At 34.5% G+C, this 26,350-nt stretch overlaps 1 protein-coding gene across 1 annotated transcript in view; it reads right to left on the bottom strand.

Moving 5' to 3' along the window:
• CNTLN (centlein) overlaps positions 1 to 26,350 on the bottom strand; it is a 190,657-nt gene that overhangs the window by 67,244 nt on the left and 97,063 nt on the right. Inside the window, 6 exon segments of the mRNA XM_064736784.1 lie at positions 15,826 to 15,954; positions 15,956 to 16,050; positions 19,664 to 19,770; positions 22,363 to 22,822; positions 22,825 to 22,879; positions 25,713 to 25,804. Of these exon segments, the coding sequence (XP_064592854.1) occupies positions 15,826 to 15,954; positions 15,956 to 16,050; positions 19,664 to 19,770; positions 22,363 to 22,822; positions 22,825 to 22,879; positions 25,713 to 25,804 (938 nt within the window).

Here is a 26,350-nt window from a genome sequence, read left to right as displayed (position 1 = left end):
TCTAGTATAGATGAACACAGCTCCAAAGTGCATAGTAAAGACAGGCATGACACTTGAGGTGTGCTACATTATTATGAGGTCATACTAAATATGGTTTGCAGTGAACAAAGCAGCTTTTAAGGATGTTTAAGGTACTGAAAATGTCAATCTCTCATGAAGTGTTTAAATTAGTTCCCCGAAGAGAAGTACAGACATTAACCAGCAGATAAGAGGTACATTTCTCATCTCAGGTATTTTACTAAAGAAAAACATTTGGTCTATTGATAGTGGTAACACAATTGCAGTTCATCTGCTTTGTAACAGCAATATTTACATTGGAATCGCCCTTTCACATATGCAAATTATAAATTCAGCTAGTATTGGAAAAACACTTGTAATCACTAACAAGAACTTCTAGACTCAAAGATTTTGAGGGTCTTCTTAAAACATGTACTATTTTTTGTAGTAAACTATTTTTTGTAGAAAACTGATCAATCCACTTATAAAGGGCTATTTGCTAACACTTCAGAAACAAAGGTTTTACACGTAATTTTAGTTCAGGTACTTACAGCTGATCTATAGCTAAATTTATTTATAAATTATAAAACCTAGCATTGCAATAGCAACTTATTAAATAATACAAAAAGAAAATCAACAGAATCAGTCCAGACAGGTTCTTTTTTAATTTTGGTTTGTTTTTCTCTTTTTCTAAACACTAATAATATCAGATAGATCAAGAGCAGAAAATGTAACTGTATTTTAGAGAAACATACAACTCTCACATATAAATGAATTGGAGTAAAATATTCTGGGCCCAATTCTCCAAGAAATTAACTGCTCCTCTAACAAGAGACAAGTCTGAGTACAGAACTGTGCAACCAATGATTTTTCAAACAAATTCAGGAAAATAAGAAAAAAACTTAGTAATAATACAAATCATATTTTTTAAGAAGATGAAACTGCTTCTGATATATGTCATCTGTATAATGATTATACCAATTCAAAGACAAAGGTTTTGTCCTGCAGCAATTCTTATTTAGCCTTCATTTTCTATCACTTCAGTTTCATGTCTCTGTACAAGTAAACATTGCTGTATCCCATGTCTAATTTCCGTACGTATTAAGAACACTATCTTGCTTTCATACTAAAGCAGATGCTGCACTCCATCTGTCCTTGCAAATGTCAAGGGAATATAAGGACTATTAACTATTTATTTAACAGTACTTACACAAGTAGTTTCATAATGATCAATTATATGATCACAACTGTATGATTTAATTTTTGTTGCGATTGATTTTCCAATATGGAGATGTAAACTGACAAAATATACAGATGTGCAGGACGTTGTCTGAAAGGCCTTAATATTTAAACAGCAAAACTACAGAACTGGAAGAAAACAATATTTAATAAAAACAGAAATAGTCAGTGTTTCAGTATATACTATATTTGAACTCATATGAAGAATTAATATCTGCCAGACACAACCCAGTTCATTAAAACATTTTACTACAAATAAATTAAAAATGAAAATATAACTGGAGACATTTCATGACACTTTGCCCCGTTTGAAAATATCTGAGTATTACGGGAAGCCAGATGTGAAGATGTGGCTGAAGTCAAAATCAATGTTTTCATGTTTCCACCATTGCTATTTTAAAAAAATACTAATAAATACTAGTATTCCAACACCTAACATGCTGTGCACATCAAGTAATGCTATATACAGGGAAAGAGTTCCAGCTGATGAATAAAATTTTCTCCAATACTTCCATGGTTTTATACTTACTAGGGAATTTTCAATATAAGACATGGTATCCATGCAATCTTTTGTAGTTAGGACCAGGTTTTTCTGCGTGGGGTTTTTTTTAAAACTAGACAGTATTTATCTGATTTCCACCAAACATGAGAGTTGGGGCAAACTCATAAAGATTGAATTTTTCAACTAGGGTCAGGGATAGTGCTTGCCATATTCCCCCTGCTTAATCTTAACACATCTAAGCACTGCAAATGAACTGCTTGCATGAGAGCCAGTCAGGGAATTTCACAATCCCTACAACTCATTACAAATTTAACAGCAGCAATACTAAGTATTCATATGTTTCAGATAACACATACAAATATGCTGCACTAAAACTCATTGGGGGAAAAAATTAATAATGCTTCCATCTGTTTTCTGTATAACTCACATAAAATAGAGAGAAACCAAAATGAAAATGCTATTTTAAAGACTGTGTTTAAACTTTCTTTAGATTTACCCACTTAGTTCTAAAGCATATAGCTTTATATCTTTAGAAATGAAAGTTATTTTTAAGAGAATATATAAGAGGGAAAAAAACTCCAAAAGCAATAGAACTGAAAGAATGGTGAAATATTAATTGAACCTCTCCTCATTTCCATGTGTTTTAGAGACTGAGCCATTTTCTACTGAAATATTTCTGTATCTCTAACGTAAGTGGGCAGGAAATCTGTACTTGTAGGGAAAGCGGTTCCCTCTCCCATATTACTCTTTATATATTATTTTCCTTTAATCAAATTTCAGATTTTCAACTGTAAAAGACCATTCTCTTTCAACATACTTTGAGAAAGTGATGTAACTATTTCAACATAAAAATTACTAACATGTAAGCAGGCTGTAGGCATTCTCAGAAGTTGTTTGCAATATTCAAGGAACAAAATGTAAAAAGATAGCTCTATGCTTAATTTTGTTCAATTATTTAAGTATCTCATTTTTGGCCACTTCAGATATTAATAAAAGCAGAAAAAATGTCCTCAGAAGGTCTTCTCATTTGTTTTTATGCAGATAGACGTGTAAAAGCAAAACATTTTAAACATAAATTGTATTAACATACTTAGGTAATGGAGAAGTTCTATGTTCTCACAGAGAATGAGAAACATAGAAATAAACAACAAAGAATTGTAGGAAAGAACCTATTAAGTACCTGGAAGGAATTTTTCTAATCACATAAAGGTGATGTTATACAAATATTATTATTTACATTGTTATAAAACTAAACAAAGACATTGCTAACCACTTCTGAGAGGTACGAGAAAGCTGATGACAAACATCATGGGGAGGACAGGAATATTCTTCAAAATAATGAACTGCATTTAAAAATTATCACTAAAATGGGCTTCATATAAATTAAATTAGTAATTCATCCCTGGATTCTTGTAAATGAACCCCCACAGTCTTATCTTTAATTCATAATTTATATTATCATCAGAACCCTTGCTAAAATTACAGGCATAAATGAACAGTTTAGGGTAAAATATTCTTTATATTACTATGTTATTTATATACTATTTATACTTATTTAATATCTGAAGAGACCATCACATGAAAAAGCCATGTTTTCAGTCTAATGCATAAAGTGACGTATACTTTCTTTTATCACGATTATCATCAACATTATGACTCACTTGGGCAATTTATTATTTTCCCATACATGAACAGTTTGAGGACAACACTGCAATTCTAAATCCCAGCTTGAACGAGACCTACAGCTACTCAATAGTTCCCTCATTCTCTTCTGCTGGTTTCACCAAGATAAGAGTATAGACAAAATGACCCATTTTGTGTACACAATACCCTAAAGACCACAGGATGAACTTTCAGCTCAAAAATAAAGAGAAGACTGTGTACAGTTCAGCCACCAAAGAGCAGATGCTTTCCCAGTGCCTGAGAATCTCATGAGATGTGCTGTGGCTATGGTTAGTCAGTCTCCACTACTGAGAAAGGAACTGAAGATCTTGGCACATTAGGCGGCAGAAGTAGAATGGAGTGATGCACAGTAAACCTGAGCATGATACAAGCCATGGGAACAGTCCATGACTACCTCATTAACTCCCAATTAAGCCTTAGGAGAGCAAATCAGACCATACAAAAAATAGTAAGAAAGGATAAATACTCTTCTACCTCCTCTAGCAGTTACGAAGTCCATGAGGTTCAGGCGTTTCAGGCAAACCAGCACCTTGTCAAAACTACAAAATTCTCCCCTTGAGTTACAAGGACAGTAAGAGTGTCTCACTTTGGTAGGGAAGCCATAGAATCCTGGGAATTAGCACTCATTCTCTACAACAATGGAGAGTCTAAGACAGAGAATAATTAAGACAATCTCAAAGAAGAAACACTGTAGATATGTATCTTTTAAAAGGAATCTCAGGTAGTTCTCTTGTCTCAGAGGCGTTCTTGTTGCAAAATTTTTTTTTTCTACTGTTGTAGAAGATGTCTTAGTTCTTGACTCCCATTCCTTTATGCCTAGAAAGTCCAAAAAATTCCCTCAAACAAAATAAAGCAATCAACCAACCAATCAAAACAACAACAACAACAAATTACAAAAGAAAAACCCTTTAAGAAGGTTTATGCATAGTCCTTCGTAAAGTGATAAGAATGGCTTGTATTCCTGGCTACGGAGGCACGTTTCAAAATTTCTTCTTGTAGTGGAACGGAGTAGCCAGGACAACAGAGCACCAGCATTACCTTTGAATACATAAGCTTAAACAGAGAACTGTGAGAATGAGAAAATTTGACGAAGATGCAAGCTTCAACAAAAATGCCAATTCCCTTTGTGCAAAACAATCTAGACAAAGAAATTGCACTGTGTGACAGGTAAAATAATAAGGTCAAACAGGAAACTAGTGCTTTTCAGATCTATCAGGGCAGAACTGGTGAAGATTCCTCTTCTGAAATCCAGAGGAATCCAAAAGAACACTTGTTCTTGAAGGACAAGATGTGGCACCTGTTACCAGTCCCCCCTTCTAATCACTGATAAAATCTTACTAGAAACCAGAGAGTAATAAAACACATGGAGGAAAAGGAGGACTTTGAGTCCAAGAAGAGTTTTCAAGGACTAGCTTCTAGTTCAAGATCTAGTTTGAGCTTCTAGACTTCAAACTCCTCAATTAAGATATCTTTCCTGTGCTAGTTATTTTTTAAAAAGACCTTCTATTTGGAGAATGGGGACAAAAAATTATTTGCTAAATAAGAAATACATTAAGATGTCCACAATACATTAAACATAGCACATGTACCAAACAGTATAAGGAAAATATTCCTGAAAATTTTTGTTGAAATGCAGAGAAGAGTTTTCCGGCAGCCATTTTCAGTGTCCTCAGAGAGAAAATGTGCATTATATATAAGTGGTCTTTCTTTGAAAAATTAAATCCATTCTCTTGAAAGGATATGGAAGCAAAAACTGATCCCTAATTTTAAATAGTCCTTTATCCATGGAAAGGTGAGTATTAAACTTCTTCAGTCTTTTACCATTAATCTGTTATTATTTTTTGGTTTTATTAACAACAGACCTTTGACCTTTCCTCATTATTGTTATGCTTAAAACTTACCAAATTTCTTGTTCCTTTCTTCCAACATATAACCTGTGTGTGGTGCCAAACCAAGGTGCAATATTACACTGTGTACCTGGACATTGCTGAGTAGAAAAGGAAATGTCCTCTGTGAAATCCTCTGTAAAAAATAATGCCTGACAAGCTAGCAATGCCTCTGCTATGAAGAGCAGTAGTTTGACAAGCTGGTGGCCCTCATGCTATGAAGTACCTTTGTGTCCCTAAGAAACACACTATTTGTTCAGCCTGTGTGGATCTTTGCAAAATCAACACACATATCTGCAGGACAAAATAAATCCCACAAACCAAAACAAAACCCAAAGCAATCAAAAAAGCCACAACCCATTCCAAAACCCAACCAACTCCTATTTTGACTTTTTCTACAACTTGCTGAGTTTTACTTCATGCTGGATTTCACATATGCTTATCTTGTAAAGGGAGGTAATCTTGTAAAAATTAAGGCTTCATTTATGCATGTATTTTTTCATGAGCAACAGCAACAGCTCTCTCTCCTCCAGGTTTACTGTTTACATACAGATGCTGGAAAACATTTGAGAAAGGAGATATCAAGAACATTTCTGTGGTCATTCACAAATTCTGTTTCAATTAAATCTCAAATTTGTCCTTTGGGATTCAAACTACAAAAATTAATTTTGACAAATAAAAGAAAATTCCTGCTAGCTTTGCAAACAAATCCCAAGACAGCCAACTCAGAACTTTAGTTCAACAAAACTTCTTTCTTCTTACCTAATAACTGATTTTTAAATTAAATACAAGAAGACTTTTAAAAATATTTTAATGCTTAAAATTGAAAAAATGTTATAATTTTTTGGTCATGGCTAACTTTAAAATTGTTACTATTATAACCGCGTTGGAAAAAAAAATGTAAACTAAGAATTACAGTTTTCTGTGTCTTTTTTTATACCTGAAAACAATTTTTTAAACTGAAACACCATCTATAAAGATGTCTGGAAAAGTGACAAATAAAGGAATAGTACACAGAAGTTTGGGGTTTTGTTACATACCTTAGTTTTCAGTATTTTTTAAATAACCTGCTTCTGATACTAGCAAAAATGTGCAGCCATTCTCAATTGTGCTTATAAAGAAAGAAAATAAGTAATTATCGTTATGACAGTTTTACTTGTAGAGACTGCCACACACCCTTTCTGACCACTATTACTTAATGAGATCTTACTGACAAACATGAATTGCCACAAATCTCTACATTCAAAATAAAGTTAGGAAAGTTAAATTCCTTTAGAAAATCTAAGGGGAGTTTCTTACTTGCTGCTGTACAGGAATCATCCACTTGCTACAAAGAAAACAAAAATTACACATTGAAACGCTTGGATCACTTTCACTGACTTAAAATCTTGTTCTTCCAAGCAACTTAAAAACCTGAGAGAACCAGCAGTATGTCTACACTGTACAGGGTGTTCCCAGTGATAATCATACTTTCTTCAACACCTAATACAAAACACAGACATTGTTTTAACAAATACCACTTGGCTGACCTAGAAGATAGGATGAAGGAATAAGAAAGTCACGTCCAATTCCTCATGGATTCTCATCTTGAATCCTGGATTTTGCACAGTTTACCTTATGAACATGATCCGAGTGACATTTCACAAATTCCTGGATAAATGTTGCTACACTCTGCCAGCAGAGAGACTGGCTGTGTCATGCACAGATCAATAATAGCACTATGTTTCATCAGCCTCAAAATCAAAAGTGCTTCATCTGGCAAAAGCCATGGCCCTTGAGGATCTGACATATATAAAATGAGTACTGTACACACGATGTCTACTACAAAAGCTGCTAGTGTAAAGACAAGTCTAGAGACATACACTATAGTATATAGGAATAGGAAAATATGTGTTTGTATATATAAAGTTTTTAACTCCTATTTATGAAGAATGTCATAAATAACACAAAGCAGCAGTTGAATAACAGCAATGAAACTGAACTTTTATGATGCCTGACAGAAATATAAAAAACACAGGAAAATCCAATATTCACAGTTCTTGGAGGAATTCTCAAGAAAATAAAAGGACATTTTGAACTGCACACGGTAGTATCTATGACAGTGGGCTGCAATAAAATGCACACTAAGCTATATATAATGACTTCTGATCAAAATTATGTTAATTGAAGATATGCTTTTATCTTCTTCAGAGTAACTACTCAAAATAGAAGTCTTGAGACTGTCAGTCATCATATACTACCTGTAGTTTCAGTCCCCAGTATAGGCCTTCCCAAAATAACAACAGAAATTTATGCCTCCTACCACCTAGACTTCCTCATATCTTAGTCTTTTGGTGACAGAGATTGTACAGTTTTAAAATATGTGCAGCATAAGCAGCAGTGTGCAGATTTTTAATTGAAATTACTCTTTATTAGAATGCGTCTCCCTCATTTTTCTCATAGGAAATTTAGTCTTTTTTTCCTGCCAAAGTTTATATTGCAAACAATACTTTGGGAAGTAAGTATTTTTACTGTTTTGAAGCCAAACCTTTAACAAACTATCTCAGCTTCAGTACTTTATCAAGATTTAGACTAAAAAAAACTATTAAAATTAGACTGTCTCTATGCCCCCAATTAAAATGGAAAGGTTTTTCCTTAGAAAATATCATGACTACCTCACTAAAAATGTATTTTCTTATGCTTAATCCTCCTGGTAAAATATGAAGTATGTATTAAAAAATCATAATTTCTCTTTCCTTTTCTGCATTTTCCTTTACCAACTTACATACTACCTACATCAAATACTTTAATCTTCGCTCAGCTCTGCAATCAGCAAAATTTAGAGTTTTACAGGACTAACATAATCCTATGTTCTGTGTATATTACACAAAAAAGCCATTTTTCCTTCTCTGTTGTATCTTCTGCTTAAGACTAATGATCTTGAAATGGTTCTCTTGCACACCATGGAATGGTAATTTCCTTTGGTTACTTCATTTTAATATCCACCTTCCCTGTGCCGTGACTTTTCATGTGTATGTCTTCAGTGGTGATGGCTTCTTCCTATGCCTCAGAATTTCTCTTCTTTATAAGCTCATGTTTTATCACTAATGCAGCACTCCTGCTTGGCTTCAGGGAGATTCTTAAAAACAAGTGGTTTGAATATCTTAAATTTATCGTCCATGTTTACATCTCTTTTCTGCAGCACTAAACTCATTTTAGCATTAATTTAAAAAACACTGTTGCCCACCTGAGCTCAATGATGTAAACTCACTTCCATCATTGTTTCAGGTGAGCAGTGTTATTGAAGTTGAGAATTTACCTTCCTGTTCATACTTCCCATTTATTAAGCTTATGCCATCAAACAAATATCTCTCTATTACTTTTTCATGCATTCCACAGACTCAATATTTTTTCTATTCCTTTAACAAAAAATCTGCCTACAGCCAACCACAAACAGCTCATTTCTCTCTAATTCTTCCCTTTTAGATTAGTTGGCCAATATCATTGCAGTTGTCTGACTCCAACTGGCAAGAGTCAATTACAGTCACCTAAAAATTACAGATATCATATCTGCTATGTTTCTATCTTTTCAACCTTTTCAACCTTTCTTTACGAGACTGATGACTCTACAGGATTTCTTTTTCTCAGACATTTAAACTTGAGCTACCTGCTAACCTGCTCTCTGAAAACCTCACATTTGTTCTCTGGAACAATGTACTTTCAAATCCTTGCTATAAGTCTTGAAGTGCTTTTAAAATTAATTTAATTTGGATTCTGTGTATTAGAATTATACACATTATTCTAAGACCAGTCAAATTATGTCAGTCGAAGAAAACATATTCTTTCCACTCCTCTTGTACAGACTCCAGTTCATACATTTGAGGACTGTATTTTTTAAATTGGCAATTCAAATTTTTTTAAATGGCAATGGGGTTCACACTCAGCATTACCTCCTAGGACTCTCATTTTTCTTTAGAGTCCCTGGTTCCCAAGAGACAGCCATTCAGCCTCACTTAATGTGAAACTTGAGCAGTATATTGGTTTTCATTATGATGTAATGATTTGCTCATTAAAAACACTGTGAGATCATAACAATCCGCACTCTTCAGTCAGACTCTGGTGGATGATTGAAAGCTTAAGAGTAGTTGTCAATGCCTGAAGTTGTCCTATTGCACTGGCTTGGATTTTTTATGCTGTCACTAATTTTGAAAAAATGATTGCAAGATTTTACTTCTAAAACAAACAGCAAAAAGACGGTCATTTATTTCATAGTATATCCAGATAAAATAGATATATAAAGTGTAAACCATTATCCTGGTGAAACTAATAATGCTATCATTGATGTGAGGGATAAACTGAAAAATTAATTTCATGGTATGTGAGATTCTGAGCTAGTGAAAATGATTAAAGGTTACTTATATGCATCAATTTAACCTTAAGGCATGATTTGAGACATTGAGTCTCCATTGTGTTCCATGTAGCAATGCTTAGCTAAAATCCAAATTCTATGTAAAAGCAACTATGGTGGATACAACTTTTCAAATTTGATTTCATACTTACACTTCAATAAGCAATGACTATTGCACAGAAGCACAAAACAAAACTGACTGAATCTGCTTATAAAACTTCTGAAACTTTCAAGTCATAAAGCTGTTATTATTTAAACCCATGACCCTATTCATCCAACTCCTTAGAAAATGCAACTCCTCAAATAAAGAACTGTCTTTCACCAATTCCCCTAGTCCATGTATATACCTTGCTAACCATACTAAGCACTCTCCTCCACCAATCTTCTGTTCTGTATCTTTACATTGAGAAAAATTCATTTCACAAACCAGGACAGGAGCAAAGGAAAGGAGAAGTAACATAGAAGAGTCCATTGGAAAGTGCAGGAGAATCAACTCAATGTTCACAATACAAAATTATCTCCCCAATTTCTCATGAGTCTTGAAAACTTTTCTTAAGAACATCATTGGGAAAACATTTATTTAGGTTGGTAAAGAGAGAAAAGAGCGACTGTTAGGTAAAAATCCATCACAAAAACCAGGAAGAGAACTGGAACTTCCAAGGGAGGATATTTGGCTGATGGAAACCCAAAGCAGCTATTTTTGGCATGTCATTTCACAGTCTATCAGAATACTAAATCAGAGATTATCAACAAAAGTTTGCAGCTACGTGCCCTGTTGTTGGTCCTTCTCCAAAGGTTGAAAACAAAAAGGAATCCCTCACTATAGAGAGATGTATATGCAAGATTAGAGACAATAAAACTTAATTTTACCAGCATAAGTAGGACGTCTTGAAATTTCCTAAAACTCTGGAAATAAGTACATCATAAAAGGTTTAGTAAAATCACTTCCACAGTTAATAGCAGTAGTTACTAATGAATAATTAATGGACTGCTCTGGTGAGTAAACCTAAGAGTACTGGTCCAACTGCAACACAATCAGGTGTTCTGACGATCTCTTAGAAAATCGAATCTGCCAGCTCTGAAATGTAATCTCTTGGCAACATATAAATAATTATTCCCAAATCAATGACCTTCTTTGCGTGAGATTTAATGGTGAATAAATATCCTCTGACAAAACCATATATTATCTGTAGGACTTTACATAATAGAGAAGGTTCAAGAATCCAGTGCAGCTTTATGCTTATCTTTAATTACTGAGCAGGTCATACTGAATTCAACAAAAACACTCGTGTGAACACAAAAGGAAATCCTATTATGATAGTACATGTTGAGTTTTTCCAGGTCTCAAGTTGTATCCTATTTGAGAATTTTTTTACTTAAAAAAAAAAGCAAATTGAGTTCGGTTTTGGTTCAGGGTATTTTTTCCAATAGTAAGATTAAGAGTAAATGCAAAGGAAAGTTTGATCAAATCACAGGAAAGGTGAATTAAAAAAAGCTCATATCACATGAAATTAAGAACATAAAAGTTACAGGATATCTTCTGTATCATTTATATAATCTAAATGTCTGTTCCATTACTATATTAAGCTACTGGATATAGATATATTAGCAATACTTACAGAAATGCGTACAACCTCTGTAATATTACAATGACATGTTAATTCTTTTGATACACGTTCTTTCTTCTAATATAAAAAATGCTTTTTAGCATATGCTGATGTAGCAGTAACTTTATACAAAGTTTATTTCTATTAATTACTATTTTTGATTAATTCAGTCTTCCAAATTTCAGTAATTCTAAACCTTTCAATAAATTTTTATCATTCAGATCTTCTATAGATATAATTAAAATTATCTAATGTACATAATGAGAAATATCTTTTTATGCTACCAGAGGAAGAAGAAGATCCAAAACTCAGCTTAGAAGAGGTGATACTAAATGCAGAATCTTTCATGAACTTCATAAAAATACACAAATTCTCTGGAGTACATCCATGTAAGAGACTTCAAATATATAAAACCAGGACATTTCTAGAAGTGTTTTGACGGGAAATAACTGGATAGGTTTATAACCATTTCTAACTGGACTACATTTATCTAGGAAGCCCAAAACATCTCTGTCCAAGTAATTACACATTTGCTGGAATGAACAAAATGTCAGGAAATTGCAAAAGCAGTTTCATCTACTGCAGGAGAATTACAAATAAAATTCCATTTATAATTTCAAATTTATTCCTAAAATTTACTTTAAGGAAACCACAAGCATACATAAATAGTTTATATATATATATATATATTATATGCATGTATATATAAAATAAAATACTTATATTAAGTGTGATAATACATCTTTAAAGAGTGAAAAAAAATCTTCAATGAAAACCAGAATTTAAGTGGCATCTTTGCATATAATAATAATTCAGTCAATAATTTTCAATCCATCTAAATTTATCATCAGTTTCTTCTTTGTTTCAGTGCAATCGAAGAATACTAAATTGGCGGACTTAGTTTTCTTTGGGTACATAAGAGAAGTGAAGCTGTGATGTTGGTTTTGCAGACACAACACCAAACTCTGGCTATACTTTGATACACAGCAATAAAAAATATTCAAGAGAATATGTGAAGTAAGCCACAACCTTTAAAGAATAAAAAAGCTTCCTTTAGCACTTTACTTTTCTACTTTTCAGGCTCATACCTTTCTATGCTTGAGATAATCTATTAGATAAACAAACTAAGATCTCAGGGGAAAAGAGTTCCCTTAAAATTCAAAGAAAAGTAAAAATCAAATAGCTAAAATAAAGTCTGGAGGTGTATTTAAAATGCAGCCAAAAAAAAAAAAAAAAAAGCGTTGTCTGGCTCAGATTTAAAATATGCTTCTAAAAAAAATTAAAAGTACCTTCCTAGTTCAGCAAAAGTGTAGCAATATATCTGCAGGAAGGCATCTGAAAAAAACTTTACTGAAACCTTCACATTATCCTCTAAAGAATGTGTCAGAATTTGACCAGTCAACTTGCTCTTATTCTGAGATTCAATTTTCCTTTTGAAGTAGACTTACACAGGCACTATGCAATTGCCCACAGTATTCTGTAAAGAAATGCAGCTTTTCTATGACATCATCTGAGAAACACTGGCAGTGCAAAAATATGGTACATTTGAGCAGTGGACATTTGAATAACCTTCACATGAATAAGAGAAGCACTAGTGACTTAAACTGCTTATGGTTTTAATTTCTTTTTCAATATAATTTGTCTGGATTTTTGCCACAAGAATGACACTGCATAAAACTAATTATGATTACTGTGTTGTATGCAATAAAACCCCTCTTCTTGTAAGTAATGAATGATAGAAATGAGTAGAGGGAGCACCAAACCTTAGAGAAAAGATCCTGAATTTTCCCAACAATTTTTTTAAATGCTTTTCTTAGAAACTAAGAAAATAATACATACCATGGCTTCCACATTAAGTATCTGCTCCAGCTGTGATTTCTATACACCAATAACAAAATGTAACTACTGTACTTCTTGTACAGATGGTCTTGACTCAGTGTTAACGTGAATCCTTGGAGAATGCAAGTGTTGGTTCTCACATGTGCAGTCACTTCACAGCCTTTTTTTTAAAAATATGCAAGGAATTGCTTTTGCAGAAATCAAACAAAGCCAGATATCTACATTACTGCAAAGCATTTATAAGGCCAAACAAAACCAAAACTTAAATCCAGAATTCTGAACTCTTCAGAGCAGACAAATATGCACTACATATATGCCTGGGTGGATTTTCAAGAAAATACACAAAACCGTGCATGTATATGTTCTGAAAATCAGCAGATACTAGAGCCCTTAGGTTGCATGAACTGTAAAATCTGTCTCAAAATGAACATCTGGAATATTTAAATCTTAAATCTAGAGTTGATCTTCTAGAGTCTCTGGGGATTAAAATGAAGGACTGACTGCAGAAACATCTGTCCTTGTCTGCTAAAGCATTTACTCTCTCAGATAAATTCAGGCAAAATGGCATCTTGTTCAAGACATGATTTTAATGTTAACAGTTGCTAGAGAGCTAAACTTACCTTAGCCTAGGACCAAAAGTTCACTATTAATGTAAGTTTACTCAGAACTTTATGGTTATGGCAGTTAACTGTAGATGCTTATTTTTGGATATTAGTAATTTTGGCACTCTTGAAGTATTTAAGATTTTCTCCAAATCTAGAGATTGTGTCAGTATTTTTTTCCATGGTTTGACTGCTTGTTTTTTATCTTCTACCTTTAAAGAATATTCTAAAATCTAAAGTAACAAAAGTATTAACAAAAAAAACTTTAAAAACATTATTTCTCCTGCAATATCTAAAAACTTCACTTCTAGATATCATTTCTTACAAAAAAAAACCCAAACAACCAAAAAAAAAAATAACCCATACAAGTCCCCCACACAAGTGTGCTTTAGAACCATTAGATCTGTCTGAATCAGGGTTCTCTCTCTAAAACATGAGTGTACCCTGCAGTGACTGTGTAGGTTCTTTACCTCCTTAATTTTCACTTGGCAAGTAGCCCAAGCCTCTGCTTTAAATATCCCACTTGGTAGCACTAGTATGGCACCTGAAGAGTAATTAGTTGTAAGAAAGGGAATTTGAATCGTTTGCTGAGAAGGAAAAAAATGTGCATGCCTAATAAAGATTTTTTCCTTGAGTACCCGAAACACCCTTTATTTATTTTTGCTTAGAATGCACCACCCTTTAAATAGACCAGCAACTTTTTTTTTTTTTTTTTAAATCTTCCAGAAAAACTGAATGATAGAAAACCAGTTTGGTTTTAAAGCAATGCTATTTTTATTTTAGTCAGTCTTTTCCATTACAGCACCTCTTATCGTTACATAAATTTTGTTCCCCCCATTTATTTTCTTTTTTTTTTTTTTAACAGTTCCCTAATAACAGCATTTTCTATTTTATTTCTCACATTGCTCTTCAATAGATACCTAAGGAGTAGTCTTTTAGGAAGGCAAATCATGAAGATGTCTGCAAAATCAGAACATTTCCGCTAAATTACACATATAGTTCCCTGTGAAGTTTATACTGTCCATGAAACTTTATATTATGATACTGTTTGTAAGATAGGCAGATCTTCACTGGTTCCAAAGATGTTGGAAACTTTTTAAACAATTCATTACACATACATAGTTATGCAAAATGAGTAACAGAAATGAAGTTTTCCCTCCTCTAGAAATTAGCAGTTCCCTAGTCCTAAGAAAGTGAAAAGTGCTGCTCCTGATACTGCTTCTGCCTTCTGTGCAAAGACAAAACACAGAGAAGTTTGAGGGGGAGGGGATTTGATTTCTTTTTTAATGTCTGCCTCCTTCCAGCAAGTCCATCTGTTGTAGCACTATAATTCTGGAAGCAGGATGTGTGTGTGACCAACAGGAGACAATTACTGCATAAGTGTTTGTTGATTCAGCTCTATAAAGGGCAGGCCAAACACTACAGTATGAACAGAAAAGAATTCCAGCTGAGGAGCTGCATATAGATTAACACAAAATACATATATACATGAGAATGGGGAAAACCAGAAAGGAATAATGGCATGGAAAAGGATTAAGTAGAAATGAAGACTGAAGCAGAGAAGAAAGTTTGTGTCCTTGGGTTGTTAACTAAATACTTTATTAGTCTCTATTTCCATAAACTTTGTTTTTTGGCTTTTCACCTTAACAGAGAAAGATGGGATTAAATAGATACAGAATGGGTCTGAGTCCCCTTCGGAAGAAAGCTCTAGCTGTCTTGGGGTGTATGGAGACAGTGCCTGTTCTTCACAGAGGAAGAGGTACTAGTTCTGGACTAACCAGATTCTCAGGAAGGTTTGCAGATCACAGGCTAAAAGTGAAACTTACCTCATTCATTTGAACACATGTAAAAAATCAGCATGAAGACTACTTTATTTTCAAAAGGATAAATGAATTGTGTTGGTGCACTAGCCTTAATACCATCTGCACATAATATGTATCTCACACAAAGCATGCTAATACATAATATTTCATAATTTTACTATAATAAAAAAAACCCAAAAAATCAATGTTATCAAAATTTCACAGAACTGCACTAGAATTAAGGTGAACATTGCAAGACACTATAATGAAAAGTACTTTACCTCTATGATCAGTTTATTAACTTGAAGTCTCTGATCAGCCAAATGTAGCTGACTTCTTAATTTTTCATCGGTTTGTTTAACATTTTTAATGGAAGTCACTATTGTCTTTTTTTTCCTCTGTACAACAGCTTCCTACCTTCTGCAGTGGTTTAATTTTTTCCTGCAATAGAGTAACAGAGTAGCCTGGTTTCTGGACAGTGACATTTCTCCCTTTTGCTCTGCTCACTGAACATAAAATGACATATTACTAAATGGACAAAATCATCATAAGTAACATGATTTATGATTTTTTTTGGCCCTTCAAAACACTTCCTGAAATCTCTTAAATATTTCTTAGTAAGCATACTGGTAAATTAACAACTGACCTATAAAAACATAAAACATATAAAACAGTCAACCTATAAACACTCCATGTTGTGCTTTTCCTTAAGTGGCAACAATCAACAAGGACTTGGAAGTTACATGTCTTGAATTTTTGATTAAGATTATCAAAAATAGAGGCTTCAGTGTCTTGTTAACAAGCTGGGGGTTTTTCAAGGTCTAAACCAAACCACATTTAATTAGTTTCATTGGCTATGTTGGCTACAAGGGGCAAACATGAACAAAAGGTAATGAAAAACCTCCCATCAGTCAGTGGATTCACTAGGTGGGACTTAGTAAAAACTTACTTTAACTATGTAAAAAGATGCTGTTTGATAGTCATTTTTTATATGAGAATTTCACCTTAAAATAACGAGCTAAATATCTGAAAACACACAAATTCAAACAAGCAAATCTTGCAACAGACTGTCAGTGGGTTTGTGTATTAATTTACTAGGTATCAAATGCTCAGTGTATATTTAAACACTTTTGATCAGGAACACTGCAATCTTTCTCCAGTCTTTTAAGTTTTCAGATTTCAATTTCTAGGACATCTCATGCAACATATTCCTGAGAATATTCATATCTTAAATAGCTGTTAATCAAATTTAAAAGAGTGAAGACCAACACATTCTCTACCAACTGCACTGAACAAATTGCTGACATTGCAGGATAACTTAGCCATAAATTCTAGATAAGTACAATCACCACACAGTTTGAAAGACCAAGAACTGAGCTCTCAGCAGATGACAAGCAAACAATCCACATCTGTAGCAAAAAGACTGAGATCTCCACTCTAAGCCACAGCTCTAATAAATGTATGAGTTGTAAGAGAGTTACAGTAACTCTGCTGATACCGCACAGGGTATTGTATATTCCTACCACGTGGAGAAAAAAATGACCAAGTCCCTGTATCATAAATGGTCTCATCTCCAACCCCTTGCACAGCTCAAGACTTCAGAAATATCTTTAGCCTCTCTTTGCATGAGAATACCCACCAGTAGGGTACTTAAATCCTTTGGATGGATTAAAGAATTCTGTTAAACTGGTGATCCCAACTGCTAATGCTAATGCTATTTGTGCAATACTTTCTTTCACACTCATAAACCATGTTTTCAAATCCTTTTCCTGCAATACGGGAGTTCTACTGAAGCATATTTAACTGCTTAGTGCTCTCCAGACACTTCCTGAATCTGACAGTTCCACCAGTCAGTTACAAATGTCTATCAGAATGTATCTATCTTCTCCACTAGGAACAGACAGTAAATGAAATACAGGCCCTACAGAAATTGTAGTGGCAGTATAGCCAATGAAGAGAGGACAGGGTCCTGGGTTCCCTGCCTTGTATGTCCTCACTCAAGAGTAGAAGGAAATTAACAGCAGTAGCACACTTCTGTCAGATCTTCATAGATTAATGGATAAGAATTTTCCTTTTTTTCAGCTTATTTCACCAAAAGTATTGATGACATAATACCATCAAGAATATGTAACAAGACCAGAGAGTCTGCATTTGGACTAAAATTTTGGAAACTAAGGAAACAATCTTTTTTCAAACTCTGTTATATCACCATTCAAAATACTGAATTTCAAACTAGTTATCTAAAAGCAGCAAGTTGTTCAGTGTTTCAGTATTCTGTTTCTTGAACTAAGAAATAATATCTGGTTATGTTTAAAATTCCATTAAGTGATTTATCTGGACAAACATAGGAGGGAAAATCTATTAGGCACTGTAAAAAAGTCCAAGAATGAGTCATCTGTTACAAATTGTATGGAGCCTCTTAAGACCTGGGACACAACCAGCTGGCCCTCTTCTGTGAGAAAACAGCATATAGATGTTAGCAATGAGACAAGCAGTTCAAATCCCAGACAATCCATGTAAATAGGCTAACAAGAGGCTAAAAGCAAGCTTTTCTCAAGACAGAATCTTCTGGACACAGGGAGAGTCAAAAGTATCTTTCTAAAATGGAGAAACTCATCCAGCGCGCAACCAACGAACTGAGAGACATTTATGCTGGATTAGTCAGCACACCATTTGGCTAGAAGGGAGGCAGAGAGGGGTGTTGCTCTCTCCCTGCTACGGGTTAGGGCAGCCTGCTCTGTGTGGTGCTTCTGACTGAGACAAAGTTCAATGGGATGTCTGTGGCATTCTTTGGACTGTGAAACAGCACCACTAGCTTTACATTTTCAGCAACTTTACATTTTCAAATCACCTTTCACATTTCTGTCCAAACAGTTTTACAGGTACATTTGGTCTGTATGGCCAGATTTTGGTAGTGGGGGAGCTAGAGGGGTGGCTTCTGCCAGAAGCTTCTTCCATGACTAGCGGAGTCATTGCCAGTCAGTTCAAAGACAGACCCACCATGGGTCAATTAGAAATGATAGTATCTCTATGAAAACATAATTAAGAAGGAAAAAAGTCATTGCAGATGTAATTGTGGCCAGAGAAGAGCGGAGAGAGAATATGCGAGAGGAACAGCTCTGCAAACACAAGGTCAGTGCAGAAGGAGGGACTGGAGCTGAGATTCCCTTGCAGCCCGTGGTGCAGACCGTGCTGAAGCAGCTGCAGCCCATGGAGGATCACAGGGATGCAGAGATCCACCTAAAGCCCGTGGAGGAAACCCACAGTTGAGCAGGGGGTGCCTGAGAGGAGGCTGGGACCCCGGGGGAGGCCTGTGCTGGAGCTGGCTCCTGGCAGGGACCTGGGGAGAGAGGAGCCCACACCAGAGCAGATTTCCTGGGAGGAATTGTGATCCATGGGGGACCCCGGCTGGAGCAGCCTGTTCTTGAAGGACTGCACCCTGTAGAAGAGTGACCACATTGCAGCAGTTTGTGGAGGGCTTACCCATGGGATGGACTCACATTGGAGAAGTTCATGGAGAACTGTCTCCCATGAGACACCCCCACTGGAGCAGGGGAAGGAGTCCCCTTCCTGAGCAGTGGGAGAAACAACATGTGATGAACTGACCATAACCCCAGGCCCTGTCTCCATGCGCTGCTGGGGGGAAGGAGGTAGAGCTGGCAAAGAGGGAGGAGTGGGAATAAAGTGGTTTTAAGGTCTTATTTTATTTCTCATTATCCTCCTCTGATTTTGTTAGTAAAAAATTTAACTTATATGTCTAATTCAAGTTTGGCAGTATTTGATGACTGCTCTCTTTCTATCCCTATCTGAGCCCACAAACCATTTGTTATACATTCTCTCCCCTGTCCAGCTATGGAGATGGGTGAACAAGAGGCTTTGGTGGATGCCTGGCATCTAAACAGTGTGAATCCATGATAGCAGACTTACTGTTCAGAAAATATTCTAAAATATAATGAATCCACCCACTGAATATCTGGAAACAGGTTTACACTTCTATATTGAGAGTCAAATTAACTAAAAGCAGACAGCAGTGCTAATATTAAACTCCAAAACACCACCCATGAGAACAAAACAATATATACCTTTTTATAATATTGCTCATTTTGGACTTCTAAATGCAGGGCTTTTTTTCTTCTTGTTTATTTCTGTCTGGCAGTGGATCAGTGTTCTGCACTGTCTTCCTAATCCCTGTTTCCAAACTTTCAGAAGTTGCTATTTCAGAGTCACTAAAGCAGCACATGTAGGAAAACAAACACAAACAAAACCAAAAAACTAACCAAATAAAAAAAAAACCCCAAACAACAACAAAAACCAAAACAAAAACAACAACCTCCCCTCCTAAAAATATCAAAACCAAAATCAATCTAAATATCAAACACTCCAGAGTTTATGCATAAGCACAAAGAAATAAACTTTATAAATACAATAAAGTAAAAATCTATCTCTGAAATTATTTTATCAAGTTCTCCTCTGTCAATGCAATCTCACTTTTTACAATGCAGAGGCCTGAGACTTCAGCTGCTTCTTAAGACAACTTTTGTGACAATTCACAGAAGTGAAATAAATGAAAAATACTTGATTGTACTTCTAGAATGTGAATGGCTCATAAACTACTAAATTTCTACTTTCCTTCATTTTCACATTTTACAATACAACATGTAAATGCACAATCCTTTACAACATTTTGTTTCACTTTATTTATAGTGTTGACTGAGACAAACTCAGAAATCACAATTCAGTGAAAGCTCTACTCAGCACCCCTTTTGAATGGTGTTAAATTCTGTAAACTTGTTAATCCTTTCACTGAGATTCCTGCCATGCAGAGAAACTGGACCTGAAACTTTAAATCTTCTTACAATTTTTCCTTAGAATGACACTCAGTGTGCTTGTAATTTCCAGTTTTTCACTGCCTTACCCCACACTGTCATTTGCTTTCTTATATTCACGGAAGTCTACTTTGAAGTCTTGGATATATCCTCTTCTATAACATCAGGGGCTATATATCGTCATTTGTGTGAGCAGATTTGTGAAGGAATACCTAAACAGAAGGCTAGTTTGATTTGTTACTTTTTAAACCAAGGTATTTAAAACAGTGTAACTGAGCTCAAATGAAGTTACATCACCATAAAAAATCCATGGTTTAGATATGCAGTTTACTTAACCAGAGAAAAGGCCTCAAACTGACAAGAAGAGTTAACACATAAACATGTTTATACTTTTTAAAACCTATCCTGACACATTGGTATGTCTCACTGATTGATGAAAACAAAATCAATGCATAGGTTTCAAAGGGCTGTTGTACAGCCACAGAGACATTTCTAACTACATACACATTTCCCTCACCTGCTTTAAGGAATGTTCTATTTAGAAAATTGAAGGCTTGCATTTAAAACCTCACAGCCAGCTACTAGAAATAAAGAATGGTATAAATAAGCAGAAGAGGAAACTAAATTAAGATACTTCCTAAGTTGTTGAAACTACAACACCTTGAAACTTCAACAATATTCACTGTTCTATGACAAGAATTCTCTAACCCAACATTTGTACAATTATTAAAAGCAGTATTTACAGCTAGCCACAAGTGAAGCTATGTAAACACTTTTCATTTCAAACTATAAGCGCAATGACAATGTGCTTGCTCAATGTTTTTCTTAAAGAGAACAACATAGCAAATTAAATACTCACTAATTACAACATGTATACGTTTCCATATGTGCAAACATGTATGTTTCTTATTAAAATCAGATCTGCAATATTTTATTATACATAAAAAAACTCCAAGTTTTACATTAATGACAACAACTAAGTACATGGTTCCTAATTTGTTTTCTCCCTCTAGATACTGTGTTCAGGACCCCCCTATTTTGCATGGGGAGAAGTAGTAGAAAGGCTTTATTTGCCACTATTGATTTGCTCCATATGACACATAGAGCCAGTATAAAGCCTATGAAGACAATTCTATTTTCTTTACTCTTTTCCCATGCTTTCTGTATCTTGGAATATATAAGACATACAGGCTTGAGAAATTTCTTTGCTTGTTTCTTAGAACAATGTCCTGAAAGACAAGGAGTGATAACCATTTACCTAGTGGCTAACTGCTGCCTCCTCAAGTATATGGGGACATAATAAGAAGAAGCAAAAATTCTCATTGTTTATATGACATTTGCCAGTGGAATTTTCTGAGAGCCTTTTGATTCATGACTGGGATTGTATGTGGTAACCATCACCTTTAAAGATTTTTAACCATCATTCAATTAAAGTTAGTACAATGACTGCATAAAACATACAGGAAATTAGTGTGGATGGTTCTTAATTTAAAGGATGTTAAACAGCTTGTAGACATCTGCTAGCAAGCTGAAATGGGTCATTCAAAATTTATCTAACTAAATTAAGGGGAAAAAATGTTTCTCCTCCCGGGTCGGCATGTCACAAGATAACTAAACCGACTTACTAGGCTTGCCTGGGAATCCTTAGCTGTCAGTGGTGAATATGCAAAAGGCCAGCAAATTAAATCAACCTGCCAAACTGTCAATTTCAAGCCTCATGACTGCATGAAAATAGCATCACTGGAAGAAATCAAGCATTGCCTTCTTTTGGGTTTCCTGGCACCTATTCAAATACTCATGCAGTTGTGGCTAATTTCACATGCAAATTTCAGTCAATAAGCTCCGAACAAGACCTCCCAAGATATTTCAAAGGATCTGACAGTATTTTTTTTGAATACCAAATCAACAGTAGTTGAAATTCAATCTCCATTTGCTAGTGCTTTACATATGCACAGTGTCCCCTCTACAGGGCTAAGTTAATGAGAGCCGTACCTGCTTTCACTCACATCCTCCCAGCCGTCCTTACTGAAGTTCTCAAACACATTACTCATAACCTTGATGGACTGTTTGAGAAAAGCTTCATGATGTCCCAAAGAGCTCTTTTTCTTGGCTGTTTTTAATTTAACCTTGGTGCCTGTTATCTTGCAATTACATTACCCAGAGATTGCCACTGCTTTGGCTTTATCCAGCAAACACTTCTGCTCCTGCACTTGACTCAGCAAATCTTCACTTTCATTTCTCAACCTGTTAGCTTCTGTCACTTGCCTCTTCAAAGAGGCAGCTTCTTTTTCCTTCTCATCAATCATGAATTGAAGTTCTGCTTTTTCTTTTTTTACCTCACAAATCCTCTTAAGTAGTGTTTCCAGCTCTCTTTTTCTTGTGTCTGCATCTTTCTTTTGCACTTTTAGAGATTCTTTCAAATACACTTTCTCATTCAGTAAGTCTTTATTTACTTCTGTTTCTTTATTTCCTCTTCAATAGCTTTGAATCTTCTTTCCAGTTGTTGTACCTAAAAAAGGCAATTTTAGCATTTACAATATTTCAGCCTGTCTTGAAAAACTACAAACTATGTTTTCAGACATATTTATTATGTGACAATAATGTCACATGAAGAGCAAGGACAAAAGCTATCTGTAGTCCTTAATTTTAAAATAACTTTACATAGTGCAGATTAAAACATTTTTGGCTGCAATAATACAGCTGTTGAACAAAGGCAGATGGTAAAAGAACTTAAAATTCCAGGCAAAATGACACAGAAGTTTAAGTATACCATGCTAATGAATCTTCCTTATGCATCTTGAGCTCATTACTGATTTTGTTATACATACTAATTGAATTTAAAAAAACATTTTCAGAAAGAATACTACTCTGAAATGTAGACAATTTTGCACTATCTATCTGAAGCAACAAGTTCTTTCAAGTGTTGTAAATACAGAAAAAAAAATTAATTTGATCTTTCAAAAAACCCCGAACAAATCCTAGCAAGAGATATCAGAAACTCAGCACCTAAAAATATGGAAGCCAGTGTATGTTTTCTATTCACAGAGATGAAAAATCTATCCTGTTTCAATAAAGAGACTCATTTGCCAAGTTCCTCACAAAAATTTTGTGGAAAACATCATTATACCTATATTTTGCTTCTGAAGTCCTTTGAGGTTTACGGATATTGAAGTCCATTCACAATAAACTGACTCTCTGTGATGTTCTTGAATATCCATATAAAGGACAATTCCAGAAATAAGGGGCAATTTAATTTTAGCAGATACTAATCTGATTATTTAGTCTATGAGACATCCCCAGAAACTTGAAAAGGGCATCAGAGCAAGTTCTGTGCTCAGTAATGACTTACTCCAATACTTGGAGAAATATTTTTGGATGGTTTTGTACAAGCTCAATCCCTACTCTTTCACTAAGGAATATATCAGGGGTTCTAGGTTTCTCTGTACATTGTTAAGAAAGACTGTTTTTTTCTAGGAGCTACATGAGCGTATGTACGGCTAACTTGAACTCCCAACCATGTAAAATACTGGCCAGTTCCCACACTTTGTAGCAATACAAAATGTCAAAACTATCCTTGACACTGAAAATATTGAAACCCTATTATTTCTGTAAGTTTTTACTTTTAGTTTTTTACAACAACATTTTGCCAACACTTAAATTATTTTAAAATTTATTAAATGTTGTACAAAGTGGGTACTACAGGTATGATTCAGCGAAATGACAGCTCTTGATGTACAGGGCAAATTAGAACAAGAGCTGCTCAAACTTCATACATATTTGTGAATTGGATACTGAACACATGAGTTTGATAGGAAGTCTTTAATATGAAGAGACAACACATTATGGCTACATAAAGTTAATGGGTGAAAGTAGAAATAAAAGGGATTTTTTTCAAATGCTTTAGTGAAACAAAGGGTTATAATTAAAATCATTGCTTGCACATTCCAACCCTATGTCAATGTGTTGTACCAATACCTTTCTTCAATCATCTTCCTAAACTGAGATTCTGCTACTGTTTTCTCAGTTCTTTAAAGGAACCTTTTGCACTCAGTAGCACTTAAAGTCATGTATGACAGCTGGAAGGAAATAAACAATAAATAGCTTCTACACCTATCCCTAAGGTACCATCATAACTCTGTATATCCATAGAGATAAAAATTATGTAGTACCTGGCAAACAAAATTACAGTTCTGAAATACAGATGATAAGCAAGCATAAACTGTGACATTTCAGATGGTAGCATTCATATTATTTCAATTACTCACTCTACCTTAAGATAAATGAATGTGAGCACTTCCTATTCTGTGTGTTATTATTTTAACATGATGTTTGTCATTCAGTAATAACGAGATGACAGCCTTCATTGCCTGACCATATGGCAAGTATTACAAGTATATGCAATCACATCATCTGCTGTAAATTACCATACTTCCTACAAGTTAATTCACAGATAAAAAATAAATAGACATACCTGAACTGACATTCAACGTTATAGATTTGTGTTTATTCAATTTAAGCATGCTTTTAAAGATTTATAAGTAATTAAACAAATAGTTTTGTAAAATGACAAACAAAAGGCATGATACTGTTTGAAGGATGCCTTTTCTTTGCAAGCAAACAAAACATATGGTAAAATACAAGTGAGCCCTCTTAAGTGAACACCTGTTAACATACTAAACTACTTGTGTATATTACAAATATCAATACAAATACCAACTAGTTAAGAACATCCCATCACTGTATGAGGCAAAGCCTGTAGAATGTTAAGCAATAAAGATAAAATACTTACCATTATTTGTTAAGCTAGAGAACACTATATGCATGTAGTACTATCCTGTAAAAAGTGATAGACCCACACATGTAGAAAATATTTGTGCATGAAACATTGTGCTAAAATTTAAATACAACAAACAGTGAATTTATCATTATTATGCATCAATTCCATTCTGTAGAGGAGCTCTATGGATATTAACACCTGATATCATCTCAAGTTAAATACCCAGCAAAGGTATTAAGGTTTCTGAAGTTAAGAGGTAAAATGATACTTCCAATTTAGATAATCTGTTAGCTTTTAGCATTACACCCCTAAACACTCTTTTAATTTTTTCTGACACTACCCATGTTTATCTTACATAACATTCACAGCTACTTCCCTAGAATTAATTTCTGAGCAAAATTCCTTAAAGCCACATTTTTAAATTTTGAAGGAAAATGATGGCTTAAATTCATGAGTACTGACATTTAAGTATACATATATATACATTCATACATACATATATATATGTATATATATATATATATGATTATTTTATAAAATTCAGATCTGTTTGTTGGTATCCTACGTTCTGTAGCATCTCATGAGAAACTTCTCTCATATATCTCTTTGGAGTATTACCCTTGACCCCATGATCTTCACTAAGTTTAACAAGTGGCTCTATCAGGAAATAAATAACACATCTCTATAATATAATAAATAAAATACATTATGACACCTAGTATTTCACAAAAACAATCCGTAGACATTTTAAGGAAATGCATTCTTTACTTCTGTAATTATTTATAATGTGGTCTATTTTCTTGACAAGCTTTTTGGTCAGTTTCTAAAGTGACCTCTCTTCAAAGTGTTCTGTCACATAATTATTAATCTCTGTAGCATCACAGTATGTTTTTTTCAGAGTACAAGCTTTTCAAAGGCACAATAGATCCGGGGGTTAAAGACACTGTACTTTCATTCCAATTTTTATTCTTTTACAGACTATTCCCTCTATGCCTTAAAAGCAGAATTCATTGCCGTTTTATCTACACAGTCACTATCAGTTTTGTTCTCTAGGTCTTGTCCCCTGCTAGGAGGATCAGAGTGATTGGTGAACAAAGCAAACAGTAACTGAATTAGGATGGATGAAAAGTTTAAACCTTGGTTTTTGTTAAGTTAAAGATCATGTACTTCACTAGATAAATCACACAAATCATTCGACTGAAA

Source organism: Zonotrichia leucophrys, chromosome Z (genome assembly GCF_028769735.1).
Source record: "Zonotrichia leucophrys gambelii isolate GWCS_2022_RI chromosome Z, RI_Zleu_2.0, whole genome shotgun sequence".
Lineage (NCBI taxonomy): Eukaryota > Metazoa > Chordata > Aves > Passeriformes > Passerellidae > Zonotrichia > Zonotrichia leucophrys.
Note: the sequence above shows the minus strand (reverse complement) of the source record. Positions and strands in the feature narration are given on the sequence as shown.